The sequence below is a fragment of the Dreissena polymorpha genome, chromosome 15, assembly GCF_020536995.1.
Source record: "Dreissena polymorpha isolate Duluth1 chromosome 15, UMN_Dpol_1.0, whole genome shotgun sequence".
Lineage (NCBI taxonomy): Eukaryota > Metazoa > Mollusca > Bivalvia > Myida > Dreissenidae > Dreissena > Dreissena polymorpha.
In genome coordinates this window covers 54,804,913-54,825,537 of record NC_068369.1, presented here as the reverse complement: position 1 = coordinate 54,825,537, position 20,625 = coordinate 54,804,913, and the positions used below count along the sequence as shown (strand labels likewise).

Sequence of the window (20,625 nt, the reverse complement as noted above, 5' to 3'; positions counted from 1 at the left end):
TTAGATCTGATTTAATGTGTTTTTATTGTTTTAATTGAACATGTGAAAGTACATGTACCCTTTATGTGTTGTCTTGTAAATGTTTCAGTCACCTGAAGTTCCTGCGCTAATGAGGGTATTTGTTATTTCTTTTTGTAGAAATGCTGTGTATTTTTCTCATTTTACTTCTTCCCTTAAAGGGGCATATCTACGGTAGAAGGCAGAAATGCAGTCTTTATAATAATTCATGGGGTTCTATCATGGTCGCACCACAACATTGGTGCAATTAAACTTCATAGTATAACATGTAACTACATGTATATTTCACTGTATTCTATGTTTATCCACTTACACATGTATCCACACACAATTTTGGATAGACCAAAATTGGTTTCACTGAATATTTCCCATTGATAATCAATGTACATTTGTAAATCTATGTCTTGCATGAGTGTATTTTTATTTTTCATACACTTTATTTACACTTTATAAAACTTTCAGTAATACCTGTCTAAAGGTTTTCCTGCATTTAAAATAGTGTAAATGACCACTAATGTTCATATAATAAAATAATATTCGTAAGTCAACAGCTTTTATTCCATTACTTAAATTTTGTTCATCATATGCAAGAGTTTCTGTTAGTGTACTACTTCTCTGTAAATGAACGCTGTCAGCCAACCAGTGATGTGCTCCTTTAATATGTGGTGGGTTTGATTTATATATACTACTCAGTAAAGTTGGTGGAGTTTGGTTAACAGTGAAGCATGTGAAATGAGAATTTGAAATTAAACAACCAATGAAAATGCTTATATGTGTTTCATCAAGTTCATCTGGGCAGCTTATTCTTCTCAGTCATGTTTGTTGAATTCAATATTTTTGATCCAGGTTTTGCTTTTTTTTCTTTCTGTCATTTAAAGTTATACTTACTAGTCTGTGGTTTTATTGTGAAATTTTTAACTCCAATAAGTTGCTTAAACATTTGATAAAAATCAGTGTCATTAATACAATTTTAAATTTTGCCTAATTTTGATCTACCATTGATGCTGCCCCAAAACTGTGCCTATATTGTTCACTTTAAAATTATCTACAGTAATGATGACAGGATACTATAAGTTTGATTTGAATTCTCACTTCACATACTTTTTTGCAGTACTAATGCATTACTAATGTGTGCATTTGCCAACTCTATATGTTTGCACATTATTGAAGTTGCATTATTCCTGTCACACTGGACTGGCATTAATACTGTGTTCTAACAGAAACACAGGAAGCAATAAAATTGTGAAAAACTCCATGGCAACCTAGTGAGAAAGTATGAAGATGGCGCACAAACCTTATAGCAAATACTCTCAACATGTTCAAAGTAATGCATCAGTCCAGAGCTCTTAAGCATCGTGGCTACACTCTCCAGGGTGGCCCTGATGACGCCATAAATGCAGGAGCAATGCGATAGAAACACGAAGAAACCCGAGATGGATGTTGCGCAGTTCTACTAGTGTCACAGTGGAAACACAGATTGGTTCATATCTGCCAGGAGACTCTTTGCGGATTCATTTGCATTCCTAGCAGGGCTCTAGCTGGGTTAAAATGTTTTTTCGCCGCCCATTTTCGCCATTTCAATTATTGTCCCCTACCGGTTTCACCGGAGGGGACTTATGGTTTGCGCTTTGTCTGTCAGTCAGTCACACTTTTCTGGATCCTGTGTTAACTTAAAAAGTTCTTCATATTCTTTCATGAAACTTGAAACATGGATAGATGGCAATATGGAAATTATGCACGTCATTTCATTTTTTTCCTACATCAAGAATTCTGGTTGCTATGGCAACAATTAGAGAAGAAATAATGCTGAAAATAGTGGTTTTCTTGATCCTGTGATAACTTTAAAAGTTCTTCTTATTTTTTTCATGAAACTAAAAACATGAATTGATGGCAATATGGACATTATGCACGTCATTTCATTTTGTTCCTACGTCAAAAATTCTGGTTGCTATGGCAACACAAAAAATAAATTCTGACAATGGTGGAATTTATGGCAATGGTGGAATCATTAGGGGACATATATTGCTTGGCAATAGTCTTGTTTTTGTTTACCACTTAAACAAAATATGAGCCCTATTGTAACACTTGTCAATTGATAATTGTCTTGAATGCATTACAATGCATTTTTTTATATATTAAAAACCGATATAACACTAGACCTTACTTGAATGTCCAGTTTAAATCTGTGTTCAGGACACAATAAACATGCACTTTAACGTCAATAGAGTCCACAAACCTGTGGTTTATAACGGGCCGCCTTGTAAATAAGGCTTGTTTGATCATTGGCGGCCCGGGTATTACTTAAATGTACCCCAGGTACTATTAAGTATACTTAAATGTACCCCTGGTACAGAACATATACTGAAACAAACCTGGGAAATCAAACGCTAAATTTGTCGTCGTCGGCTATTTTATTTCCAAATTATTAATGTTAATAATTATGTCGTAATTCTGTAAAAGGGCCTTTGTGTTATCACAACTATGTCTAAAAAAGCATTTTGAGGCATTCCATATTCCGTATTCCATAGCGCGTTTTACAACATGGGATTTTATGAGCGGGAATAAAACTCTGGTACAGTCTAAATTTGCAGGGTATATGTTAGTATATTTTCTGTTCCCGGGGTACAATTAAGTATCCTTAAAAGAACCCGGGGTACATTTAATTAGTACCCGAGCCGACAATGACCAATGGAATGTAAATAAGTTCAATGCTCATACTTTGCCATGTTGTGTTATTTGAACAGAACAGAACAAAACGTTCATGTCACCCAAGTATACAAAATATACAATTAGGACAATATAACAAAGCAAGAATATTTAGTAAATGATCAACTTCCGGTAATATTAACAAGAGGGATTTGCCAAACATGATTGCTGGAATATGGAATAGGGTGGGGACTACTTAGGTTGGTAGTAATATTACAAAACTTTAAGATAATAAGTGTTTTTTGGCCGGAGATGTGCGGTGTAAAATTTAGTTTTGCACACAGCGTTTATCCATCTTATTTTTGAGAAAGATAGTTGTTTGTTTGGGAATATTGATAGTTTCAATTCTAGTTATAAACCAAGGAACTTAAAATCATGGAGAAAGGATGTTTGCGATATCATAAGGGATTTAACCATTGGGCTATTGTTGGATGATGTTTCAATCCACAATCATTCATCAAGCAAGGTTCGTTGCATAATTTGCCAAAACATGCATATGAACTCTTCCTTATTGAAAAACATTCATACCGCTTTTGTAGAATAAATACAAATATATCTCTGATAATCCCACTGGAATAAGCGAGAAGTGAGGCAGCCTAAAGGAGGAGTGGTTTCTGGCAGCAGGAGCCCAGCCTAGTATGTCTATTGGGTTTTTACTTTGACCATCTAAGATTTTTGCAGTGCAGTTGTAACGCAAACAAAAACATCGAAGACTCCCCGAAAACCCCGTGTTAGCGCAGTGATTTGGCTGAAGATCACTGTGAGAAATTGTAGTATAAATGCTGTGTAAATGCAAAGGACATGGCTAAAATGCAGTATACTTGTTAAGAGAACAACAAGCGGGAATCAGGGTACGGTATTTGGATTTCATTTAGATAGTAAAACAAATTGGTGTTCTTTCTATGGCTATCGGGGTTATCTAAAGCTAAGTTGTTGGTCGTTGCAAGGATGCCAGTTGTGTGTGACAGAGGTATTGTGTACTGAAAGTTTAATTATGTGATATCTAAGCAAGTATTTGTCATGTTGTGTTCATATAACATGTCAGCTGTTGAAGGTTTTTAAGCTACATGTAATAAAATTAAAAAGAGTTTAAAGAATATTTTATTGAAATATCAATTATTTCTAGTTTCGGCACACTGTAAATCCATATGTCACATTCATTTTTGCACAAACCTTTCCCTGGTTATAATCAGAATCAATATCAAATGATTAAGAAATCATGTATTGAATCTACTCTTACTAAAATTGTTACAAAATTTCCCACTAATCAACTTACATGAATAAAAAAAACTCCTGCCGTTATCTATTGTTAACTTATCTTTGGCACAAATTTTACAGTTTGTTTTCTTCTTGCATTTAATTTATTTTTATGCCATTAAATTTGTCAATTTTCTTTTCACTTATTCTTAGTGACATTAATAACAAAGCTTTTATTGTTCTTTCCTTATATTGTTGAGAAAGTGATTAAAACATGTACATTATACAATGATAACAAAAGAATACTAAAGCGAGCTGATTTGGAACAGCGTTTGTTTTAAATTTTGTGGAAAGTTTGCTACTGCAGTATCACATTATGTTTGTTGATGAATTTCAGAGTGGTGGGACAGTGTCAGCAGCAGCCAGTAGCAGCGGATCACGTCACGGCTCTATCAGCAGTATGAGACCTGACACTGCGCCGTCCGAGCAGCCTCCCACCCCTCCACAGCCCGGCACGCCCCAGGGTGGGGGCAGCCTGTCACGGGCCTTGGGAACACAGTACCTTAAGGAACAGGGGCCCTACAGGTATGTAACACACTAGCAACCTCCCACACCTCCAAAGCCTTGCATGTCTAAGGGTGGGGGCAGCCTGTCACGGGCCTTGGGGCAGCAGTACCTCCAGGGACAGGGGCCCATAGGTATGTAACACACTATCAACCTCCCACCCCTCCACAGCCCGACACGCCCCAGGGTGGCGGCAGCCTGTCACAGGCCCTTGGGCAGCAGTACTTCCAGAGACAGGGGCCCTACAGGTAACACACTAGCAACCTCCCACCCCTCCACAGCCCGGCACGCCCCTGGGGTGGGGCAGCCTGTCACGTGCCTTGGTGCAGCAGTACCTCATGGGACAGGGGCACTACAGGAATGTAACACACTAGCAAAATTCCACCCCTCCAAAGCGGGGCACGCCCCAGGGTGGGGGCAGCCTGTCACTGGCCTTGGCACAGCAGTACCTCCAGGGACCTCCCACCCCTCCACAGCCCTGCTCGCATTAGGGAGGGGGCAGCCTGTCACGGGCCTTGAGGTGGCAGTACCTCCAGGGAAACAGGCCCTATAGATATGTTTCACACTAGCAACCTCACCCCTCCAAAGCCCCGCATGCCCCAGGGTGGGGCCAGCCTGTCATGGGACTTGGAGCAGCAGTCCTTCCAGGGACAGGGGCCCTATAGGTATAATAGATATGTAACACACTAGCAATGCCTTCTGTCAGTTCAAGTATTCTACAATTGGTCTCCATGAACTCAGGTGAGCGCATAAGGACCATCATGGCCCTCTTGTTTTGAAACAAATGGTCTGGGGTCTGTTTCAATAAACATCGTAGTACACATTTACGATAGCTTCATTTTTCGAAGATACATCATTGCTGAAGTCCATATCCTATGATTATAAATTTTCAATACTTAATTAAATTGGCATCTCAAGGGCCTTATATATTTGACGAGAATGGCGAGCTAGTTCGTCTACTTATTAAGATTACAAAATTCTCTCGTAAGTTAAAATTGTCGTACGATCGTTTATGAAACGGCCCCTAGGCCAATAGAAGTTGACACAGCTCCAACCCTTAACTAAATGGCAATACGTTGGTTAGGACTATAGAATTTGTTTGAATGGCAATACTTGTATACATTGTATCTATAAACAGAACGCCTGCCCCTGCGGTCGCCCCACCAACTGTGCCAGGTGACTACATGAGTAGAGAGCAGATGATGGGTGTGATACAGGTCCCGGGGTCAAGACAGTTCCAGCAGAGCCCCTATGCCCCTAGCGCCCCGCAGACCATGATGGGACCCCAGAGACTACCTCCAGGTATGGGCATGCCTTATGCCCCTGGGATGGGGGGGCAGGTGGGCGTGGCCAGACCCATTTCTTCCAATGCGATGCCTCCCCCACCTCCCACGCCAGGCATGATGCAGGATAGCAGAATGTCTCAAATTAGAGGACAGACTTCAGTGGGTAGGTGCCCTAGAGTAGTTAATGGATTGTGCTTGAACGTTTTTCTTTGTCAAATATATACATATATAATATATATATAGTATAATTAGTAAAAGTGAGCCCTTCCACAAAAATTACTGTCAATATGACATAATGATAACCACATACAACTAAACAGTATGGGCGGTTTACTGGTTTTATTTTACTCAGTTTTGTATCCAGTAGGGATAAATATAAATTAAAAACAAACTTTGAAAAAGCCTATTTAGGCAAAATATATCAGGAAAGAGTGAAACTTGTTCTGTTGTTTTATTTTGTTCATCTGAATGTCTGGATGTTGTAATTCTAGTTAAGCGCGTGTCTTAAGCACTATTTTTAGCTCAGCTGTTTTCGGAGAAAACCCGAGGTATTGTCATAGCCAGCTCGTCGTCCACCGTCTGATTTCGCCGTCCGCATTGTGCTAAAACCTTAACATTTTGTTAAGGTTTTGAACATTGGCTCTAAAATCAAAGTGCTTCAACCTACAACTTTGAAACTTCATATGTAGCTGCACCTTGATGCGTTCTACATGCCACACCCATTTTTGGGTCACTAGGTCAAAGGAAAAGGTCACTGTGACCTCTTAAAAAAAAAAAATTCTGACAAGCTTTCATTTATTCAAAACTGCATGGATTGAAATAACTGCGGTAAAGCAAAGCAGACATAATTTGTGCTTTCATGTTTTCAGAAGTATAGCCAATTGCTAATTTTAATATTCAAATTTGGACTTTATGTAAAGAAAAGAGATATCAACTTTAAACGTCATTTGTAGATAGATTTCATTGTGTTGAAGTGTAGTTCTCAATAGAAATAACTCATAATGGCATTCTTTGATAGTGGAAAAGTTATCTTGTTAGTGAATTTTGATGCTTATTTTTTGCACTAGTGATGTATTGAATATAATATGAGGTTTCAAAATGAAAAGGGTCGCCATGGTGCAGTAGACATCATGTCCGCCTAGCAATCAGGAGGTCACGGGTTTGAACCCCATTGGGAAAATTCCTTCTATATCCCCCTAAGACACCAAGTACTGGTTATAGTCCCAGGAAACAGAGTTGAGAGCGTATGAACTAACCTAAGGCTTTCTATGCAATCGGGCTAAAATAAATAGGTTTTAACTAAAATGAAACTTTTCTGTATAAAGCTTTTATTGGTGAGAAACAAGTGCTTAAAACTGACCTGCCAATGCCCTCTGACAAAGTGGTATGTGAGAGCGTTGTTTTTCAGGACACAACAGTGACAATGCTACTTTGTTTGTACATTTCACTGCTATTAATATTTATACCCCCACAAACAAAGTTTAGGGGGGTAAATAGGAGTGAACTTGTCTGTCTGTCGGTCGGTCTGTCGGTCAGTCCGTATTAAGTTTCCGCTCTCTAATTCAAGTAGTTTTCATCGGATCTTCACCAAACTTGATCAGAAGTTGTATCTACATGATGTCTAAGCCAAGTTCAAACATGGGCCTTGCCAGGTCAAAAACTAGGTCACGGGGTCACTTAGTGCATTTTAAACATTCAGCATGTTGTCCGCTCTCTAATTCAAGTAGTTTTCATAGGATCTTCACCAAACTTGGTCAGAAGTTGTATCTAGATGATGTCTAGGCCAAGTTCGAACATGGGCCTTGCCGGGTGAAAAACTAGGTCACGGGGTCACTTAGTGCGTTTTAAACATTCAGCATGTTGTCCGCTCTCTAATTCAAGTAGTATTAATCGGATCTTCACCAAACTTGGTCAGAAGTTGTATCTACATGATGTCTAGGCCAAGTTCGAACATGGGCCTTGCCGGGTCAAAAACTAGGTCACGGGGTCACTTAGTGCGTTTTTATCCCTGCCGTAAAAAAATTCAGAGGGGATATAGTAATTGGTCCTATTCTTCTGTCCGTCCGGCTGAAACTTTGTCCGGAGCATAACTCCAAATCTATTCAATGGATTTACTTTAAACTTAGAATATAAACAGATGGCAACTAGGAGAAGTGCAGTGACCAAGAACCATAACTCTATCTACCTTAGTTTTTGAATTATCTCGCCTTTTATATAACTTTAAAGTAAATTTTTGTCCAGAGCATAACTCTAAATATACTGAAGGGATATACTTGAAATATAAACAGATGGCAACTAGGAGAATTGCAGTGACCAAGAACCACAACTCTATCTACCTTAGTTTTTGATTTTTTTTCCTTTTATATGATTTTAAAGTAAATTTTTGTCCGGAGCATAACTCTAAATCTACTGTAGGGATTTACTTGAAACTTGAAATATAAACAGATGGCAACTAGGAGAAGTGCAGTGACCAAGAACCATAACTCTATCTACCTTAGTTTTTTAATTATCTCCCCTTTTATGTAATTTTAAAGTAAATTTTTGTCCGGAGCATAACTCTAAATCTACTGATGGGATTTACTTGAAACTTGGAATATAAACAGATGGCAAGAAGGAAAAGTGCAGTGACTAAGAACCATAACTCTATCTACCTTAATTTTTGAATTATCTCCCCTTTTATATAACTTTAAAGTAAATTTTGTCGGAACATAACTCTACATCTTCTAAAGGGATTTACTTGAAACTTGAAATATAGACATATGGCAACTAGGAGAAGTGCAGTGACCAAGAACCATAACTCTATCTACCTTAGTTTTTTAATTATCTCCCCTTTTATATAATTTTAAAGTAAATTTATGTTCGGAGCGTAACTCTAAATCTACTGAAGGGATTTACTTGAAACTTCAAACTTATACAGATGGCAAGTAGGAGAAGTGCAGTGACTAAGAACCATAACTCTATCTACCTTAGTGTTTAAATTATATCCCTTTATTTAATTTCAAAATAATTTTTTGTCCGGAGCATAATGAATTATCTCCCTTTATTTGTTTTTACAAATATTATTCTACTCTCTAAAACAAATGTTGTCATACAAGCAAACACATTTCGGCAGGGATTTGGCACTACTGTGACAAGCTCTTGTAAACATTCAGCATGTTGTCCGCTCTCTAATTCAAGTAGTTTTTATCCGATCTTTACCAAACTTGGTCAGAAGTTGTATCTAGATAATCCTAAGGCCAAGTTCGAACATGGGCCTTGCCGTGTCAAAAACTAGGTCACGGGGTCAATTAGTGCGTTTTTTAACATTCAGCATGGTGTCCTCTCTCTTATTCAAGTAGTTTTCATCCGATCTTCACCAAACTTGGTCAGAAGTTGTATCTAGATGATCTTAAGGCCAAGTTCGAACATGGGCCTTGCCGGGTCAAAAACTAGGTCACGGGGTCAATTAGTGCGTTTTAAACATCACAATGTTGTCCGCTCTCTAATTCAAGTAGTTTTCATCCAATCTTCACCAAACTGTGTCAGAAGTTGTATCTAGATGATGTCTAGGTCAAGTTTGAATATGGGTCATGCCGGGTCAAAAACTAGGTCACGGGGTATCTTAGTGCGTTTTAAACCTCAGCATGTTGTCCGCTCTCTAATTCAAGTAGTTTTCATCCAATCCTCACCAAACTTGGTCACAAGTTTTATCTAAATGATCTCCAGGACAAGTTTGAACATGGGCCATTCCGGGCCTAAAACTAGGTCACGGGGTTACTTAGTGCATTTTTTAACATTCAGCATGGTGTCCGCTCTCTAATTCAAGTAGTTTACATCCGATCTTCACCAAACTTGGTCAGAAGTTTTATGGAGATGATCTTGAGGCCAAGTTAGAACATGGGCCTTTCTGGGTCAATACTAGGTCAAGGGGTCACTAAGTGCGTTTTAAAAATTGAGCATGGTGTCCGCTGTTTTTTGTGAAGAGGACATGCAAAATATTACGTGTCAATGCAGCATGTGGGGGTATTTGTCAAGTCTGTGACAAAGCTCTAGTATTTTTTATTTACTTCTGTGCTTTTTAGCTCACCTGTCACGAAGTGACATGGTGAGCTTATGTGACCGTGTGATGTCCGGCATCCATTGTGCGTGCGTGTGTGCGTGCGTGTGTGCGTGCGTGCGTCCGTCAACAATTTGTTTGTGTAGACAGTAGAGGTCGCAGTTTTCATCCAATCTTTATGAAATTTGGTCAGAATGTTTACCTTAATGAAATCTGGGTTGGGATTGTATTTGGGTCATCTGGGGTAAAAAAAACTAGGTCACTAGGTCAAAAACTAGGTCACATAGGTCAAATAATAGAAAAACCTTGTGTAGACAATGGAGGTTGCAGTTTTCATCAAATCTTTATGAAATTTGGTCACAATGTTTATCTTGATAAAATCTGGGTTGGGATTGTATTTGGGTCATCTGGGGTCAAAAACTAGGTCACTGTGTCAAATGATTGAAAAATCATCAACAATTTGTTTATGTAGACAGTAGAGGTCACAGTTTTCATCCAATCTTTATGAAATTTGGTCAGAATATTTATCTTGATGAAATCTGGGTTGGGATTATAGTTGGGTCATCTGGGGTCAAAAATTAGGTCACTAGGTCAAAAACTAGGTGAAATAATAGAAAAACCTTGTGTAGACAATAGAGGTTGCAGTTTTCATCCAATCTTTATGAAATTTGATCAGAATGTTTATCTTGATGAAATCTGGCTTGGGAATGTATTTGGGTCATCTGGGGTCAAAAACTAGGTCACTAGGTCAATAACTAGGTCAAAAAATAGAAAAACCTTGTGTAGACAGTAGAGGTTGCAGTTTTCATCCAATCTTTATGAAATTTGGTCAGAATATTTATCTTGATGAAATCTGGGTTGGGAATGTATTTGGGTCATCTGAGGTCAACAACTAGGTCTCTAGGTCAAATTATAGAAAAGCCGTCAACTATTTATTTGTGTAGACACAAGAGGTCACAGTTTTCATCCAATCTTTATGAAATTTGGTCAGAATGTTTATCTTGATGAAATCTGGGTTGGGATTGTATTTGGGTCATCTGGGGTCAAAAACTAGGTCACTATGTAAAAAACTAGGTCACTAGGTGAAATAATAGAATAACCTTGTATAGACAATAGAGGTCGCAGTTTTCATCCAATCTTTATGAAATTTGGTCAGAATGTTTATCTTGATCAAATCTGGGTTGGGATTGTATTTGGGTCATCTTGGGTCAAACACTAGGTCACTAGGTCAAATAATAGAAAAACCTTGTGTAGACAATAGAGGTCACAGTTTTCATCCAATCTTTATGAAATTTGGTCAGAATGTTTGTCTTGATGAAATCTGGGTTGGGATTGTATTTGGGTCACCTGGGGTCAAAAACTAGGTAAATAGGTCAAATATAAGAAAAACCTTATGTAGACAATTGAGGTCACAGTTGTCATCCAATCTTTTTGAAATTTGGTCAGAATGTTTATCTTGATGAAAACTGGATTGGATTGTATTTGGTTAGTCAGGTGAGTGATTCAGGGCCCTCTTGTTTCTTATTTGTTGCCATGACGAACAGGAATGTGAGCTTTTCACAAAAACAAGACATTTAGGTGCAATTTTTTAACATAACAACATCGTCGCCAAAAGGTTTCTTAGTGGAATGGCTCCTTTATATTTGTTGTTTACCAATTTGCATGCATGCATGTTATTCGAAACAGTTTGTATACATTTATATGTGAAGATGTTTGTAATATATGTTTACGTATATTTATGTGAATATAACTATGTTGTTATTTAAATGTGTTGACATGCATGTATTTTTATACGCCCGTCTATGACGGGACGTATTATGGTATACCCCGCGTCCGTCTGTCCGTCCGTCCGTCCGTCTGTTAATGTCGTACGCTACGTCAAATATCCTTTGACAGATTTTCTTCAAATTTTAACACAATCTTAATATTGATAAACCCTGATCCCCTTTCGTTTTTGACGGAATTCTGAATTGTCGTTCCAGAGTTATGGGACTTTGTTCGTCAAAATTTCGTGATTTCATTGAATGTCCTACTGTAGCTCAAATATCCTTCGATGGATTTTTTTCAAATTTCAACACAATCTTAATATTGATAAACCCTGATCCCCTTTCGTTTTTGACGGAATTCTGAATTGTCGTTCCAGAGTTATGGGACTTTGTTCGTCAAAATTTCGTGATTTCATTGAATGTCCTACTGTAGCTCAAATATCCTTCGATGGATTTTTTTTTTTTTTTTTTAGTATCCCTGAAAAATTGAACAAGGTGAGCTTTTTTCTATTCCGATTGTACACTACCACTTACCCATCTACATTTCTCTTTTATTATTGGTCAAAATATCTATAACAGGTTTACTTCAACTCCATATCCTCTAAAGAAATGCATACATATACTCAAAAAAAGATATGGTATGAATGTCAAGGAGACGGCGCTCCATGCTCATGTACTTATAAAATAAACCATGTATTCAAATACAAATAAACTGAAGTAAAAAAATGATTCAAAGGGTTATTTATTACCTTACTACTTCATTGGCGAACGACGGGCGTATCATGCGCTCATGGCGCAGCTGTTTATTTAATATATTTTGATATTAGTTTGAATGAATAGACCAGCTATTTTGTATAGTAGTCTGTTCCTGTGAATATGTCAATGAAATGTTTGTACATAGAACATACAGTTCTGTTTATGCAAATATTTATAAAAAAAAAATAAATATGCATGGTAGACTTTGATAGATTCCTATATATTAGACCTTTTCATATATTTACAGAAATTATAACTCACGTCCCATCAACTAAACGGATGCTGTTAGCAGTAGAATTGGTGGACAAAAATGACTTTGAAAAAAACATATTGTTTAAATTATGTTATAAAATTCAAACAAATTTCAGAAAAAGTATTAACTAAAAGGAAAAGTAAGTATTTTTATGGTGGATGATAAAAGGTCAATTGTTCCTTTATATGTTCTCAAGCCAAACAGACATCTGTGAATGACTTCAAGCATGATCTGGCAATTCAAGCATGATGCATGGTTAATATCTATGAATGACATTGGAGCTTGTGTAACACTGTTTAGGGAAGCATGCATATGATCTTGTTTTTTAGCAAGGCTGTTTTCGGAGAAAACCCTAGCTATTGTCATAGCCAGCTTGTCCACCGTAGGCGTCGTGCTAAAACCTTAACATTGGCTCTAAAATCAAAGTGCTTCCACCTACAACTTTGAAACTTCATATGTAGATGCACCTTGATGAGTTCTACACACCACACCCATTTTTGGGTCACTAGGTCAAAGGTCAAGGTCACTGTGACCTCTAATATCAAACTTTAACATAGGCTCTAAAATCAAAGTGCTTCCACCTACAACTTTGAAACTTCATATGTAGTTGCACCTTGATGAGTTCTACATGCCACACCCATTTTTGGGTCACTAGGTCAAAGGTCAAGGTCACTGTGACCTCTAATATAAAACTTTAACAAAAACCTTAACATTGCCTCAAAAATAAAAGTGCTTCCACCTACAACTTTGAAACTTCATATGTAGATGCACAGTGATGAGGTCTACACGCCACACCCATTTTGGGTCACTTGGTCAAAGGTACAGGTCACTGTGACCTGTAAAAAAAAAAAAATTCTGACAAGCTTTTGCAGCCGAGCGTGGCACCCGTGTTATGCAGTGCTCTTGTTGTTCTGCATATAATGTAAAAAAATATGAAGGAGCATGACTAAAAGTTAATATACTTTTTTGGGAAGAATACAATTACTCTGTTTACATAAAAGTTGTAATGTAATATGATGCAAGTTAATTTTCAGGACCAGGGTCCATATTCTTGTTTCCTTTTATAAGCTCATCTATTTTTTGAAAAAAAATTATGAGCTATTGTCATCACCTTGGCGTCGGCGTCCGGTTAAGTTTTGCGTTTAGGTCCACTTTTCTCATAAAGTATCAATGCTATTGCATTCAAACTTGATACACTTACTTACTATCATGAGGGGACTGGGAAGGCAAAGTTAGATAACTCTGACTGGCATTTTGACAGAATTATGTGCCCTTTTTATACTTAGAAAATTGAAAATTTGGTTAAGTTTTGTGTTTAGGTCCACTTTATTCCTTAAGTTTCAAAGCTATTGCTTTCATACTTGCAACACTTACTAACTATCATAAGGGGACTGTGCAGGCAAAGTTATGTAACTCTGACTGGCATTTTGACGGAATTATGGGCCCTTTATACTTAGAAAATTGAAAATTTGGTTAAGTTTTGTGTTTTGGTACACTTTACCCCTAAAGTATCATAGATATTGCTTTCATACTTCGAACACTCTCAAACTATCATAAGGGGACAGTAAAGGACAAGTTGCATAACTCTGGTTGTCATTTTTACTGAATAATGGCCCTTTTTTGACTTGGTAACTTTGAATATATGGCTAAATTTTGTGTTTAGATCCACTTTACTTTTAAAGTATCAAGGCTATTGCTTTCAAACTTCAAATACTTTCATGCTATCATGAGGGTACTGTACCTGGCAAGTTGAATTTTACATTGACCTTTGAATGACCTTGACTCTCAAGGTCAAATTATTAAATTTTGCTAAAATTGCCATAACTTATTTATTTATGATTAGATTTGATTGAAACTTTGACAAAACAACTCTTACCTGACTAACCACAATAGACTCCACCCAACCCCCCCCCCCCCCCCCTAAAAAAAAATTTAAAAAAAAAAATGCATTTTTTTTTGCATTTTTGGAAGATAATGTAATAAATGACAACACCCCACACTATACACCCCTCTCCACTCCACCCCTCCCTCCTTTGTGATTGATATTGAGATAGGTCCCTCCACCTTTAAAAAGAAAAATAGATGAGCTGTCTGCACCCGAAAGGTGGTGCTCTTGTTAAAATGTGACACTGAGGTGCATATTTAATTTTTAGCATAATAACATCATACTATTTGATACTTAAGCATTAAAAAGAAGAAGCATTAAAGGTCGCCGTGGTGTAATGGATATGGAGTCCGCCTAGCGACCAGGAGGTCACGGGTTCGATCCCCACCGTGGGAGCGTTCTTTAGATCTCCACCAAAGACACCAAGTACTGGTTCTAGGCCCAGGAAGCGGACTCGAGAGCGTTTATATAAGCCTTAGGCTTTCGATGCAATCGATCTAAAATAAATAGGTTTAAACTAAAAAGAAGAATCTTCCATTTGTGTTTATTTATATCAACAGAGGTTTAAGAAAATAATATCCCTAAAATAAATTTATTGGGTTATTTTTACTACATTAAAAAATCAGTATGTTTTAAAAATAAATACAGCAGTCGAATGAAAAGCATCTCCCACAGAACGTGTCTTGCTTGGATGTGTTGTTGGGTGTTGTTGTATGTTGTTGCTTTTACAGACGAGGGACTTCCACCACCGCCTACAGAGCTCTCCCCTGGGCGTGCAAGTCAGAATATCAGCTTTGAAGAAGGTTTGCATGCGAATTCTGCTTCCTATGCTTTATCTGTGATCAAAATTAGCACCATGCTTGATTAAGTTTAGCCATGCCTTTTCAGAGTCACAGTTTTAGCTGGTCTAGCCTGTTACCTTTGAAGAGTGCTACACATTATAGTGGCTTGCTTAACCAAACTGCTAATTTTGATAATTTCTTTGTAGCAATCTTTGACAGATTCCTAAAATACAAAGTTTTCTTGTATACTTCATAGCATCTTATTCATCATGTTGTTATTGTCTCTTTTTTTGTCCAATAATATTTGTTCCAAAAAAGGAACTTAACACATGATACAATTTAGTAATACATACATGCTGATTAAATTCTGATTTATTTAATTGATTGTGTTTGGATGTAATTGTACAATAATGACCTGTGTTTTGGTCACCTAAAATGATTTTTTTTGCATAGTTCATGCTTTTATGAAATTTACACTCTCATATGTTAAATTGCACAACAAAAACTTACAAAAAATCATTACAACATCTTCTGCAAATTTAAATACCCATTTTTTCTGAAGTATCATGTTGTTTTGGAACTTTAAGGAATTTGTCAAAGAGTCTGTTGTTCTTTGCATTTTGCTTTCAGCAGTTTTTTATGATGTTGTGCATTTGTTGATTAGTCCGATTGCTGTAGAATCAACATGAAAACAGAACGCTTGGTGTTATTTTGCTACATGTTAATAACATAAGCTTTGACTATTTCCTGCTGAATGTCTGAATTTAAAAGAAGAATAAAAACATGTAAAAGTTTATTTTGAAATACACACAGTTCACCGCACTAATTGATGCAAACGCTTCTGTAGAGCCTTTTGTATGATAGGAATTTACAAGACTCGGTATGACACAAAATCCACGCTGCACCATTTGTAACTGATTATGTTAAAAACACAATGTAAAACAAACAGTTGGGTTCGGCACATATCACCTGCCCCCGTGTTTTCTCATTTGTTTGTACCAGTTTTTAGCTCACCTGTCACGAAGTGACATGGTGAGCTTATGTGACCGTGTGATGTCCGGCGTCCGTTGTGTGTGCGTGCGTGTGTGCGTACGTCAACAATTTGTTTGTGTAGACAATAGAGGTCACAGTTTTCATCCAATCTTTATGAAATTTGGTCAGAATGTTTATCTTGATGAAATCTGGGTTGGGATTGTATTTGGGTTATCTGGGGTAAAAAACTAGGTCACTAGGTCAAAAACTAGGTCACATAATAGGTCAAATAATAGAAAAACCTTGTGAAAACAAAATAGGTCGCAGTTTTCATCCAATCTTTATGAAATTTGGTCAGAATGTTTATCTTGATGAAATCTGGTTTGGGATTGTATTTGGGTCATCTGGGGTCAAAAACTAGGTCACTAGGTCAAATAATTGAAAGATCATCAACAATTTGTTTGTATAGACAGTAGAGGTCACAGTTTTCATCCAATGTTTATGGTCAGAATGTTTATCTTGATGCAATCTGGGTTGGGATTACATTTGGGTCGCCTGGGGTAAAAAACTAGGTCACTACGTCAAAAACTAGGTCAAATAATAGAAAAACCTTGTGTAGACAATAGAGGTCGCAGTTTTCATCCAATCTTTATGAAATTTGGTCAGAATGTTTATCTTGGTAAAATCTGGCTTGGGAATGTATTTGGGTCATCTGGGGTCAAAAACTAGGTCAAATAATAGAAAAACCTTGTGTAGACAATAGAGGCTGCAGTTTTCATCCAATCTTTATAAATTTGGTCAGAATGTTTATCTTGATGAAATCTGGGTTAGGATTGTATTTGGGTTATCTGAGGTCAAAAACTAGGTCACTAGATCAAATAATAGAACAACCGTCAACAATTTGTGTAGACAGTAGAGGTCAACCTTTTTCATCCAATCTTTATGAAATTTGGTCAGAATGTTTATCTTAATGAAATCTGGGTTGGGAATGTATTTGGGTCATCTGGGGTCAAAAACTAGGTCACAAGGTCAAAAACTAGGTCACTAGGTGAAATAATAGAAAAACCTTGTATAGACAATAGAGGTCACAGTTTTCTTCCAATCTTTATGAAATTTGGTCAGAATAATTATCTTGATGAAATCTGGGTTGGGATTCTATTTGGGTCATCTTGGGTCAAAAACTAGGTCAATAGGTCAAATAATAGAAAAACCTTGTGTAGACAATAGAGGTCACAGTTTTCTTCCAATCTTCATGAAATTTTGCCAGAATGTTTGTCTTGATGAAATCTGGGTTGGGATTGTATTTTGGTCATCTGGGGTCAAAAACTATGTCACTAGGTCAAATAATAGAAAAACCTTTTGTAGACAATAGAGGTCACAGTTTTCATCCAATCTTTATAAAATTTGATCAGAATGTTTATCTTAATAAAATCTGTGTTGGGATTGTATTTGGGTCACCTGGGGTCATAATCTAGGTCAATAGGTCAAATATTAGAAAAACCTTGTGTAGACAATAGAGGTCACAGTTTTCATCCAATCTTTATGAAATTTGGTCAGAATGTTTATCTTGATGAAAACTGGGTTGGGATAGTATTTGGTTAGTCAGGTGAGCGATTCAGGGCCATCATGGCCCTCTTGTTTCTGTTGTGGTCAATACTTTTAAAAATTGACAAGAAAACAGATTTATTAGTCAACATGTGTACCATAGTTGTGGAATGCTGAATGCTCACACTAAAGAAAAAAAACACGTGAATGCCAAATGGCCATATGACCACATGTATCCCTGGAAATATATGTACATACATACCACTTATTTGTAATAGAACATTTAGGACTTTATAACCTCTTGCCCGATGACTGAACCTTCCTTTTCTCATTGAATGGTATTTTTGTCAGTTCATTGGCATTTTACATATAAAATTGCGTGGTTGCTATTAAAAGAGTGGATGTTTATAAGAACATATTTTTATATTACGCTCTGGTATTCAGTCATGTAAGGACAAGCTTTACTTACTAATATAGTCTGATATTTCCTTGTTGTTGATTGTGATAATATCCATTTCAGGTAAAAAAATTTATATTTTTGGTGTGTTTTTTTATTGCAATTGTGCGTCAATGTTTTACCAGTTGTGCGTCAATATTTTACCAGAAATATCAGCGCTAATGCATGTTTATAAGCAACCATGTGCTGCCCATTACATTGTATTCACTCCCCATCCGGTATTTACTCCCCATCCCAATTTTTCCGCCCTTATATATAAGTAGTTCATTCTTGTTATTACATTCTTTCTCAGTTACAGCTATATAACAGTTTTGATACAATCTGGTCCAAATGTGATATACATGTTTTTGATTAAAAAGTATTCAGCTAAATTAAATAGTCTGCCCGATTGTTGAGATTTGTCCTTATATTATGTTCAAATGCAATTCAACCCTTTTTAAAGAAGAAATGGAATATTTTACTAAAAGTCTTTGATAAGTTGTATAATATAGAATATTCAAATACATTAGTGAAAGAATGTTTTCAGTATTGCAATTTTGGGTAATATTGTTCCATTTTTTTGCCTAAACAATTCTGCATATTGCCATATGTTGACTGTTTGTTAAAAGTGATCAATACAATCTTTAAAGAAAAGGATTTTAATGGGCCAATGAAAGAAAACTTTAAACTTAACACTTTTACAATTTTTGATCATTGATTTACTGTCAGGATTCAGGATTAGTGTTACTTAATTACATTATGTGATATTTTTGGGTTGTCTTTGTGTGTTTTTAGCTCACCTGAGCACAAAGTGCTCATGGTGAACTTTTGTGATCGCCTATTGTCCGTCGCCCGTTGTGCGGCATCAACATTTGCCTTTTTAACACTCTAGAGGCCACATTTATTGCCCAGTCTTCATGGTCAGAAAATTGGTCTCATTGATATCTTTGATGAGTTCGAAAATGGTTACGTTTGCTTGAAAAACATGGCTGCCAAGGGGCGGGGCATTTTTAGCTCATCTATTTTTTTATAAAAAATTATGAGCTATTGCCATCACCTTGGCGTCGGCGTCCGGTTAAGTTTTGTGTTTAGGTACACTTTTCTCATAAAGTATCCATGCTATTGCATTCAAACTTGGTACACTTACTTACTATCATGAGGGGACTGGGCAGGCAAAGTGTGATAATTCTGGCTTGCATTTTGACAGATTTATATGCCCTTTTTATACTTAGAAAATTGAAAATTTTGGTTAAGTTTTGTGTTTAGGTCCATTTTATTCCTTAAGTATCAAAGCTATTGCTTTCATACTTGCAACACTTACTAACCATCATAAGGGGACTGTGCAGGCAAAGTTATGTAACTCTGACTGGCATTTTGACGGAATTATGTGCCCTTTTTATACATAGAAAATTGAAAATTTGGTTAAGTTTTGTGTTTAGGTCCACTTTTTTCCTAAAGTATCAAAGCCATTGCTTTCATACTTGCAACACTTACTAACTATTGTAAGGGGACTGTGCAGGCAAAGTTATGTAACTCTGACTGGCATTTTGACAGAATTATGTGCCCTTTTTATTCTTAGAAAATTGAAAATTTTGTTAAGTTTTGTGTTTAGGTTCACTTTATTCCTAAAGTATCAAAGCCATTGCTTTCATACTTGCAACACTTACTAACTATCGTAAGGGGACTGTGCAGGCAAAGTTATGTAACTCTGACTGGCATTTTGACGGAATTAAGGGCCCTTTATACTTGAAAATTTGGTTAAGTTTTGAGTTTTGGTCCACTTTACCCCTAAAGTATCATAGATATTGCTTTCATACTTGGAACACTCGCAAACTATCATAAGGGGACAGTAAAGGACAAGTTGCATAACTCTGATTGTCATTTTTACCGAATAATGGCCCTTTTTTGACTTAGTAACTTTGAATATATGGTTACATTTTGTGTTTAGATTCACTTTACTTCTAAAGATTCAAGGCTATTGCTTTTAAACTTTAAATACTTTCATGCTATCATGAGGGTACTGTACCTGGCAAGTTGAATTTTACCTTGACCTTTGAATGACTTTGACTCTCAAGGTCAAATTATTAAATTTTGCTAAAATTGCCATAACTTCTTTATTTATGATTAGATTCGATTGATACTTTGACAAAACAACTCTTACCTGACATACCACAATTGACTCCGTCCAAACCATCCCCCACGCCCCCCCCCTGCCCCCCCCCCCCCCCCGAATCCCCCCTCAATCCCCCCATTATTTATTTTTAATTAAAGATCATCTAAAAAATGACCACCACACCCTCACACTATACCCCCCCCCCCCCCACCCCCACCCCCAAAAAATAATTTTTATGCCCCCCGGTAGGATGGCATATAGCAGTTGAACTGTCCGTCAGTATGTCAGTCAGTCTGTCTGTCAGTCCGAA

General features: G+C 37.0%; 1 protein-coding gene across 5 annotated transcripts in view; it reads left to right on the top strand.

The window, feature by feature from the left end:
- LOC127860296 (abl interactor 1-like) overlaps window positions 1-20,625 on the top strand; it is a 49,478-nt gene that overhangs the window by 15,562 nt on the left and 13,291 nt on the right. For 2 of the 5 annotated variants that reach the window (XM_052398303.1, XM_052398301.1), the window contains exons 4-7: window positions 89-115; window positions 4,319-4,506; window positions 5,624-5,934; window positions 15,199-15,270. In XM_052398303.1, coding sequence (XP_052254263.1) covers window positions 89-115; window positions 4,319-4,506; window positions 5,624-5,934; window positions 15,199-15,270 — 598 coding nt within the window. Of the gene's footprint in view, window positions 1-88; window positions 116-4,318; window positions 4,507-5,623; window positions 5,935-12,697; window positions 12,722-15,198; window positions 15,271-20,625 lie in introns of all 5 variants that reach the window. The other 3 variants (XM_052398304.1, XM_052398302.1, XM_052398305.1) reach the window with 3 other exon arrangements.